An 11120-nucleotide genomic window follows, 5' to 3' on the forward strand; every position below is an offset into this window, starting at 1 on the left:
ACACACACACACACACAAACGGCGCCAAGCCGAACCTTCTTGTTCAAAGCCAGAAGCAAAAAGCTGAAGTTTTATTCAAATGAATGTTTACTTTTTCTACTGCCAAGATGTGTGTGTTTGTGTGTGTTTGTGTGTGTGTGTTGAGAGGCAGAGGGAAAATAGCACCAAGCATGCAAGTGTGTGTGCGTTAGTGTGTGTTACATGCACAGCAGAAGGAGAAGGGCTGACTGTAGGTGATAAGCCAGACAGGCCTGCACGCTGTGATTATCACCCACTGGACCCCCTGTCAAATACACACACACACTTGCATAGACAGTGCCCAATGAGAGAGTGTGTTGCAAGGATTTAGGAACGACAGACGGACAGACAGACAAACAGACAGAGAAACCTTGGATCACAGGCAAGGTGGAAACCACAAGAGAAGCAAATGAACACAGACTGGAAAATACAATGCATCCAATTATGATTCACTGAACACTCATTGTTTTTATTTGGGTTGTATATCAATATTAAGGTTTTTTGATGTTGAGACACTGGAATCAAAGCACTTTGTCATGCTAGAGATTCTAGATAAATGCCTGCAAATAAATGTCTCTGGCAGAAATGAATGAACATCAGTTAGTCTGAGTCTCTAACTCTCTTTCTGTCTCTCTCTGGTTTAGGTGTGTGGCCATCTGAAGAGGTGATGGCTCATTACTGTATCCAGAAACGTCACATGTTCAAGTGAGTTATTCCTCTCTTTGAATCTGCTCACTCCATCGTCAAAAGACTCCACCGTTTCACCAAGAAAACAAAGACTAGCAGCTGTAAATAGTTACATCGACCAGGCTCTATTATGTTTTCATTGCAGTTTTTTTCATTTTTGTTTCCAGTTTGACATCAATAAAATATTTACCTTAAATATTGAAACATCACTGCATTGTAAACAAATGAGACACTGAGAATATTAGCTGATGATGGGCTTCTTCCGACCATGTTTGATTTCACAGGAAACCTGCTGCATGACAGGAAATTGCTTTATGATACAAATCAGGAAGAGCAAACTTACTGAAAGCGTTGCATTTGTTGTCATAACAGATCGTGGAACTATCCTCTTCAGTGAATTTAAAGAGAAAATTGAAAACACAAATTAGCAGCAGGGAGGTGGAGGAAGGTTAAAGTAGCAACATCCTTGGAAATGCTAACACATAGCTGTTGTGAGGTAACAGTGTCTGTTTTAGAATATGTAATTACACCAAAATATATCAATTCCTCTACATTTAACCTGTTAACAGTATTTCAAGTTAATAAATGTAGTTATCAGAGAATGCGTCAACACCACCATGTTCAGGAAAATTGTTCTAATTTAAATCTGACTGGGACCTGCAGTAAATGCTTGACACTTATGTCATTCTGTACCTTTCCATGCCACGCTGTGTTGTTCTGTGTTGCTCTTTCCCCTGCTCTTGTCTGCGGAGCTCTGGCCTGCCCTGCGGCACAGGGCTGAAAAGCACCCAGGCACCTTTGATTTCCACTCAAGGTGGAACGTCACCCTTTGATTTCCTGTTTTAACATTCAAGAGGCGGGAGGCGAGGAAGAGAGGGGTATTGATCAGAGCAGCGTAGTGAAGGTCAGCAAAAGAGGGAGGGAGGCAGGGAGGGATGAAAGAGGACAGGGGTAGAGATGGAGGGGAAGGGGAGATGAAAGCAGGAAGGGGATGGAGAGAGAGGTTGAATGAGCATGCAAGCTACAGGACTGTGTGTGTGTGTGTGTGTATGTGTGTGTTTTCTCAGAGTCCTGCTGATTGAGCTTGTGCCTCTCAGTGTTCAGTATTCAGCTTTCAGGTTGATGGTTGAATTGATATTTCTTACCCTGCTGTGTTTACTGTGTGTGTGTGTGCATGTGTTTCTATGATAGGGTGTGTGTGTGAGTGTGTATATGTATATCTGTCTGCATCTACTGTACAGTGTGTGTGCTTCTGTGTGTGTTGGTGCTAAACTGCTAGGTTTGGTTCAGCAAGTTGAATCTCACTCCCACTCTTCTCTCTCTCTCCCTCTCTGTCTCTCAGGGGTGCAGTGTGTGAGTTAGGAGGAGGTATGACTTGCCTTGCTGGGCTCATGGTAAGTGACCCCCCCCCCCACACACACACACATTATTGCAGGAGAAGTGACTTAGTTTACCTAATGTAATTGACCCTTACCAATCAATACACAAACAGCATGGGCACACAGTATCCATACTTATTCATACACATATTATTCACTTCGTATGTGGCTCTGTGTGTGTTTACAAATCTTTAAAATGCTCACTCTTTACCACAATAAATTAACAATAGGTCACATGTCTACTCTTCAGTCTTCCTTCTACCATCTTTGGGCATATTCACAGAACATCTTATGGTTACCCCCTTACTGCTTGAATAACTTCTAAAATTCTGTGTATCCGTCCTTTGTAAGTACGAGTAATTTACAATACTAGTAATATTAGTGCTGAGCTGAAAACAGCCCCTAAATCAATGAACAGTTTGGGATTTTCTGGACAAAAATGGTGTCTTGTCACTTTCACACATTTATTGTAAACTCAGATTGTTTTGTTGGTTTGTTTTGTCAGTTTTCTTTAATTTGCTTTCCTTTTAAATTATATTGGTTGTACAAATGCCTTCATTGTTAATATGTCAAAAGTATTTGTACCTCTCGCTATTGATTTTTATCCTAAATTATGCAACACCGATTCAACCATACCTTATTCATGAAACACATTATCCTTAGTATTAACCACACATTTTGTCTTTGCTTAGTAGTTCTCTGCTGCTCTCAGCAGCCTTGTTAAATGTCTTAAGAGAAAACATTCAGCTAGCAACTTTAGGTGTCATTTATGGATGATGATGATGATGATTTGATGGTTGATAAGATAAAATACTTTGTGAATGTGGTCTAATTTTCTTTCAATACCAGGCTATAGAAGGGATTTGCATAAGGAATCTCTCCCACATTTACAGCATCTGGTGCATGTCTACCAGGACAATGGCTTGTTGGATTAATGACAAATTGTAATTAACGTGGCATAAATACTAGCAAAACACTGTCTGAATATTGTAGCTTTGATATGGATGGTAAAACCTGTGCAGACTGCTTTTTTTCCCCAAAACAATTTTATGTTTTCAGTTTTGTATAAGATATAATGATTGTAATATGCTCTTTCATTATGTTTATCAGCACATTCACACAATCACCAGATCACCTGAGTCGTGACACCTAGGTATATGAACTAGCTTGGGTGTTAAAAGCTGCCCTGTATTGACACAACACACACACACACACACACACACACACACACTTACACTCAGATATACCACAGTCTGTCAGCCATAGGGTTTATTAGCCAGGGTCTTAAGGGCCCCTCCACATAGCAGGCGTCAGTGTCCAATCGATCTCCTAGATGCCATTCTGTGTCTGTGTGTGTGTGTGTGTGTGTGAGAGAGAGAGAAAGCCTGGTTTTATCTCTTGGCAGTCAATACACCATGTTTTGACATTGGTGGCTTGAGATGGAGTCCTTCCTTCACACCTCTCCTTCTCCTCATCCCTCCTTCATCCGCCACTGACACCACATTCAAGTTTTTTTCTCTAGTTCTTGTCAACAGTATGTTAATTACTCCTTTAGTCATTTACCCCCCTGCTTAATTCTTTATTTTCTGTTCTTTACAATTTTATATACATGCATGACCCCCCCCCCCCCCNNCACCCCCCCCCCCTTCCTTTCCTACACACTGCACTCTTGAGTTCAAGAAAACTTTAAATTTAATTCCTTATTTTTAAGGTGTTAAGCCCATTTTTAAAGGATTTCATTTTTTTGAAAAACAGTGCTATGGTATTTTTTGGTTATGACTGATTGATAGCACTCCTTAGCCAATCTAATAGTATTTTTCTCCCTCTGTAACTACATAAAATAATTAAACTAATTAGTTCATTATGCTATGAATAAATGCGGGCACTCTCAAACTGTTGAGCCAGAAAGGTCTCTACTACAAAAGGTACAGATCTGTAAGACCTGGGAAGAATAAAGTAAATCTCATCATCAAGATCTGAAACAAATGTACTACTGAACTGTATCATGTCAAAGTCAACATTTTCAAATAGCTTTTAAGCCAAAAACTGACAAATGCTTAAAACCATTACATAAGAAAATATGACAAAAAGAATACCTGTATTCAAGTCAAGCTTTAATTGTGATCATCTTCAATGAGTCACTTATTTTCTTTGTTAATAACTTGGCTGTTTTATACCTCTTCACTTCTCCATGACTCTATTCTACAACACTCAACTTGTTTTCCCTGTCTGAACTTCTCTGAAAGCTAAAAGAGTCATTACAATTCGGATTTCACAGAGAAATTCTCAGTAATCATGTTCAATATATTTAGTACATACTTCATAAAGGCAAATGCTTTTTATTCCATTTTATTTATAATTTTACCAATCTCTGGATCAGATTGTCTCTCTCTGTTTTACTGGAAATTTGATCTAATTATTCCTTTATTTAAATCTTATGACCAACTCCTGCTTCAGACCAACTTTTATTTTACAAGATTATTCCAAATTACTTGACAAACACTTAATATTCAGTAATAACACACCTAAAAATTAACAAACAGTATGGTTGTTTTTTTAACAATCAGCTATCGGAGTGCCTCAGGGAGCATACCTGATCCCCTATTCTTCCTGTGGAGAGCCTTTTTCAACCACTGTAGAAGTGCTCATTTGTGTGTTGCATTATTCTCCACGATACAGATAAACAGATAAACAGATTAACAAATATATAAATATATATAATAAATATATTTTTATAATTATAACAAGTCTTGTCACTGGCTTCAAAAACTATTACAAATCAAAAAATAAATGAAAGTTTTATGACAAGACAGTGCTATGGTTAAGGTTTTGATCATGATTATTCACAATAACAAGTTTTAGGGAAGATCATGGTTTGGGTTCAAATAAGTGCTGTGTTATGGTCAGGGAAACTGACTGTGGCTTGAGTTTGTTAAGAATAGGGGAGCTTTGTCATCATTGTTATAATAATAAACACTTGGTTAAGGTTAGGGGACGATCAAATAAAACAGCACTGACTCAAAATGTATGGTATTTGGTTTGATATCAGATTACCTAGTTCACAGTGGCATACAGAGTTTGATATTTTGCTAACCTTTGTTTAGATTATAGTATGTAAGCATGTCATATAGCCTGACTCGGCATGTGTGTACAGTGGTGTTTGCGGGTGTTGGGTTGTTGCTCATGGGTTGCAAGGTTGGGCTCCTGATCTTTCAGCTGGATGCTCTGGTTCAGCCTGGAGGTCCCTTCCTCCATTTGAGCAGATGGTGGGATGCACAGCACTCAGTGACCCCCCTCACAAACCCTGCAGGGGCTTCACATGTGTGTGTGTCTTTGTGAGTTTGTGTGTGTCAGTGCATGCATGTGTGTTTGTTTCAGAAATGTTCATACACTTGATATGCTACATCATGTATTCTCTATATTCCATATGTGTCAAGATTACATTGAATCAGTCACATAGGACTTGTGTGCATACCAACACAATAGCTACTTGCACTTACACTCACCCATGGATATATGCACACACACACACTCCTTAACAGAAATTGACAGCCTGACACAGACTTGCTGATATATAAAAAAAAAAGAAAAAGAAAACGTGAAAAGATGAGGTTATAGTAAAGCACACACCTCTCTATCTATATCTTCCTCACACAGTGCAGCACAAAGCTGTCTATCCATTCTCCCGTCTCCCTCCCTCTCCCTCTCTTTCTCTTCGTCTCTCACAGTCTGCTCTGCAAAGTTATATGAAGGGCATCAGGCAGGCCCGGCGAGCCGAGTGCAGAGTGACAGCGGCGAACGGAGTGATGGCTCGGCCCGATAAACACCCAGCGTCAAATGAAAAGGCTCTGCGCTTGCCATCATCCCCTGTCACAATGCAATTACTGAACAGAGTGATAGCAAGATAGCAGCCCCCACTGCTAGCCACAATGATAAAAGTATTGACTGATTTGATTGAATGATTAAAATAATGCAGACATAAAAATGGGGTGAAGATAGAGAGGGAAATGGCAGGGAGGAGAGGGAGCAATAGAGAGAGAGGGTGGGGCGGGCTAGGCTGCCAAAAGTGAAGCTTTGTAGATATGGTTATGTCATTATTGTGTGTGTGTGTGTGTGTTCAGATGTTTGCTTCATCTAAGGGTCCTTTTTGGATTTGTTCTTTTGTTCTGTGTTGTTTCATTTCTCTGTCTCTTTCCTGTCTCTCTGTCTCTCAGGTTGCCATTTGTGCTGACGTGAAAGAAGTTCTGCTATCAGATGGGAACGAGAAGTCCATTCAGAGTATCCTTTCATCGTCCTCTCTCCTTCTCTGTTTGTCTATTTCTCTATCTCTGCCAAATTCCTCCAGCTCACATTTATTTATATGCATTCATATGGATTTATTTATTATGTGTTTTTTTATTTATTGGGATTTCAATTGGGAAATGTGTTGTTTGCACATTCCTGTACACAAAAATGACCTGTGAACTCATCACGTGATAAATTCACATACAGAGGCATGTAGTTTTACTACATGTAACACGTGGTAAATTTACATGATATAGATTACACGTGTTGAAACATTTTTTGACAACAATTTCACATCTAATGTAATGTGTAACAGCATTTAACATGTGATAAATTGACATAAACGCACATGTTTTTTCACGGTCTAAATGTGGGAAAAATATAAACTTTTTTTACATGCAGTGCAAGATTTCATTTGTGAAAACATGAATTTCACATGTGGTTTTTGATTCTGTGAAATAAACTGTTAACAGAAACACAGTTCAACAGCACCACAAACTACAATTGAAACGCCTCTCTTAATCAACAAAAACTGAACTTCATAACCTTCATGAAAGGAGGATTCATTGCAGGATTATTGCATTAGACTGCATTATTTTTAACTAGGTGTGCCTGATAAACTGGGAACTTAGTGTTTATATACACTAATAAGATAATTTCAGTACCCTAGTCTTACAGTTTCACAGATCATTGTTCTTTCTTGTTATAGACTGTTTAATAAAAAAAATAATCGTGCAATCTAAACCATTATTATTGCTAATTAACTCTGCTAGTATTTTAATCTCTTCCATGCTATGTCTTCAAGAATGATGTATTTTTCTAGTGAAAGACTGCTATAGTTATTTAGTGACTCTTTTAGGAAGTAGTATAAACAAAAATGTGACAGTGTGCTGTAACCTTGGTGTTTCAGCCCTGAAATCAGAGATTGGGTTGGAGTGAAGGAAGAATCGCTATGCACCTCTTTTATCTTTAGGCAAAAGCAGCAGATGGGGCACCCACAGTGACAAATACCCAGCACTAGCGCTCAACATGGCATCTACCAATCCTAGCTGCCCACAATGCCACGTTAAGAGCACAGTAATTGCCATCCTGTCAGATTTAGTTTGAGACTTCATCTAATGCTAAGGCTAGGGTAAGGGCTTGATGAGTGTTTTAGAAACAGTAACAATAAAGGTTTGTTTAAAATGTTTTTGTGTGCAGTTAAGGTTCAGGCCTATAATTAAGTTTTTAGGACAAATCTTTAGGTAAGATTTTTTTTGTTGTTGCCACATTTGTTCTTTGAGTGGGTTATTGATCAACTCTGTCAGCTTGCAAACCATCCTGCTCTTCTTTTCTGCCCATTTCACACTTCTCCCTGTCTGATCTCCTTTGTAGCTTCTTCTTTTCCCTCACCTTTCTTCCCATCTTCTTTCATGATTCTTGTCCTTTTTCTCCCATCCTCCCAGATCTTGCTTTATTCACTCAACATCTACACAGACGAGAAAAATAAGTTATGAGTTGCTGCAGTTGTTTCACAAAAAAAGGAAATATAAATACACATTTCTTTCCCATTGCACGTTCCATATTTAGCTGTGCTTACAATATCTCTGTCTCATCCGGCTACAGTGCTCCTTTACTGCTCACAATAAGACCAAACAATAACATTATGGAGCCTGTAAAACACACACACACTTATAATACACAAACAATACACCATTGACCGACTGCTTTGTTTCATAGAACAAACACGTAGAGAGAATTGTAAGTGAAATCATAGCAAGAATGGATCGAACACACACAGAAAGAGAGAGGGAGGATTGAGAAAGACAGATAATTTGTTCTGGGCTCAGCCAAATTGGCCCATACACATACTGCAGGAACTGTGTGGCATTTCCTGTCACAGAGGAAGCTGTTGGTCATAGCCTTGTGCTAATGGTCACTGTTTGTCTCACTCTTATTGTGTGGGTAGTGTTACAATAGACAGAGATAGTGGGTTGTGATATGGCTCGGTTTTATACAGTGAAATAGATGAGAAGATATGCGGAAAAAGAAGTTGTGAATAGACGACATTTCGATATATCTAGAGAATAGATTCTTTCCTTCCCTTAGAAGTTGTTGACCTCATTTATAGTGCAGAAACACACACAAATACACACCATAGAGAGGAGACTCTGTTGCTGTGACCTTGAATGCTCATGTTAAAAATCAATCAAAATGTTCCATTAAGAATGATTGATGCATGTCATTGGCAGCTACTTGTCTACTTCAAGTGAAGGGAGCAAATATTCCTCCACTTTAATGTTCAATAATACTCAAATGTCTCTCTCATTCACTTTTGCCTCTTTATTTCTGTGTGTTTGTGTGTGTGTGTGTTTTCAACTTGTGTATGTTTGTGCATGTGCTGACCTCTCCCCTAGTGGTGTGCTGGTGATGAGATTACTGTAAGCTGCTCTGCTCTTCGCCCTGTCATCCCTATGCATAACACTCTGATGCACAGGTGTTCAGCATGTGTGTGTATGTTGTGTGCTTACGCTTGTGTTGGTCCGCTTGTATAAAAGTGCGTTCTAACCTCCATATTATTGTGTATCTGTGTCTGGGAGGCCTCTTTGATTTTGGATTGGCTCTTGAGCTATCAATCCATCTATCAACTTATCACGCATTCCTGCTCTCTCTCGTGCTCTCTGTCTTTGTCGATTGGATTTGTCTCAGCTCTTTGCAGGCTTTAAAGACAAGGAAATCCTAATTGAATTGCTTTGCAACTCCACAAGCCAGTGTATTACTACACAACTTGACATCAATCGCCGTCCTTTTGTGTGCGTTCATCTGCGTGGATGTGTTTGTGTGTGTGCAAGAAGGGACAGTGTGAGTTTGTGTATCTGTGGTTAAAAGCCTTCCCATTGATCCAGCTAGAGGCTGCTGTGATCTGCTTCTGCAGGCTGGCTCTCTGTCCCTTGAGATCATCTTTGCTCACTCATTCTGTCTCTATGTGAGTGTCTACCATATGTGTTTTTACATAAAGAGTGTCTAGCTTAGGTTTGTGTCTCTTGACTGTAGCTCTTTGTGACCTTTGGCTGATTAGTAGGAAATGTGGGTGGCAGAGGGAGATGGCCAATGTTCCTCCATCCTAAGATCCACATGTTTCATGTTTCAAACAAACATGCTATGATTCACACAAAGAATTTCTGTTCTTTAAACAATAACTTTGCATTATATATTAATATATATATATATTAAATCCATCCACACTAGAATTGTATGTGATTGTAACAACCTTTAATCTATTCAGATGGCAACATCTGAGATCATAGCAGTTTTTATTGTCTGAAATGAGGGTCGCATGATGCACAAAGACATCTCTAAAGTTTTGATCTACTGTAATACTGTAAACAACTATAGCCAGCTAGCTTTAGACATGTACTGTATGCAAATAGAGACAATATTGATTTAACATAATATGGAATCTTTAAGCATTTTCATTCTGTTTAAGCTATAATATGTGTGTCTGTGATAAATCCTTGACTGTGGCACGTCAGATGTACGAGGGCTGGTTGAGAGAAACAGGAAAGCTGGAAAGTTTGGGTCAATACATGTATCTGCCAGGTGAGACCATTTTCTTAGTTCTTTATGTTGCATGCTCCTTATGCTCCTTATGAAAAGATACAGTACCTGGCCTCTACTCTGCGCTCTTTATCACTGCAGTCAAATATAAGAGTGTGTAGTGCTTGTTGTACTGTAGTGCCTCAAATATTTCTTAAAAGTGCTCATTTTGATTGCGGCCCACATCATGCTATACTGCAGGACAACAAGTAAACATAACATACTATGCCAGGTAGTGAATGTTTTTTTCCAAAGTGCTTTGAGTTCATGCGTTTTTAGTTTGGGTGTTCCCAGTGGAAATGTAAAAACCATAACCATGGCTGTATCCTAGTCAACACAGATAAAGCACAACTAACCCTCCCTTTTTAATCCAATAACTTTTTGCAAGATGCATCCAACAAACATTCAAGCCACACAAGAATAAAGTGTGTGGTAAGTAAGGGACACAAAAACTACACAATAGAGATATGTCATACTTTACAGTTTGAGAGTAAACTATTGCGGAAGAGAAGAAGACTGTGGTCATTAATGGTTTTTTACACACATTTCTAACTCTCAACAACTTGAGTTCATTGTCAAACAAATGCCAACTTGTTATCTACTGAGTGATGGTATTTCTTTTTCCATAGTCTAAAATCCTAATCATAAACACAACCAAAATGTTTTAGTTTCCTTATTTAGATACCCTCATATCACGTCCTGTACAGTACTTTACTTACTATTGGCTGACATTTTCTCATTATAAGTAAAAATAGTTTTGTTAAATTTGTGCTATTGTCAAATATCTGTAAGTGATCACTCTGGACCAACTTTAGACGGACAGCACATCTTTATACCATTGTATTGTACGAATGTCTTGTATGAATTCTATGAATCGCTAATTCAAATTACAGCTAAATCAGATTTGTATCTTGAATAAACATGTCAATTTTATAAAGTTTTATGTCCTTAAATTTGAAAAATTAACGACAAAGGATCAAATCTTGTTAGCTACATAATGTAATACCATTCTTCAAGTACGCTGTGTGTGTGTCCGCATATGAAGTGTGTGTGTGTGTGTGTGTGTGGTGGGTAGTGAAAGTCTCCTTTGGTCTGGGAATAAAACTCACCTATCAAAGCAAATCAGTTTGCTGGAGACCTTTGCGCATGTTCTCTCTCTCTCTCGGCTCTCTCTCT

At 38.7% G+C, this 11120-nt stretch overlaps 1 protein-coding gene across 1 annotated transcript in view; it reads left to right on the forward strand.

The window, feature by feature from the left end:
- Nucleotides 1-11120, forward strand: part of camkmt (calmodulin-lysine N-methyltransferase) — a gene marked incomplete in the record, with an annotated part of 102827 nt that overhangs the window by 69202 nt on the left and 22505 nt on the right. Inside the window, 4 exon segments of the mRNA XM_035663704.1 lie at nucleotides 663-723; nucleotides 2048-2099; nucleotides 6299-6362; nucleotides 9881-9947. Coding sequence (XP_035519597.1) covers nucleotides 663-723; nucleotides 2048-2099; nucleotides 6299-6362; nucleotides 9881-9947 — 244 coding nt within the window.

The sequence above is a fragment of the Morone saxatilis genome, unplaced genomic scaffold, assembly GCF_004916995.1.
Source record: "Morone saxatilis isolate NCDOM2014 unplaced genomic scaffold, NCSU_SB_2.0 Contig19, whole genome shotgun sequence".
NCBI lineage: Eukaryota > Metazoa > Chordata > Actinopteri > Moronidae > Morone > Morone saxatilis.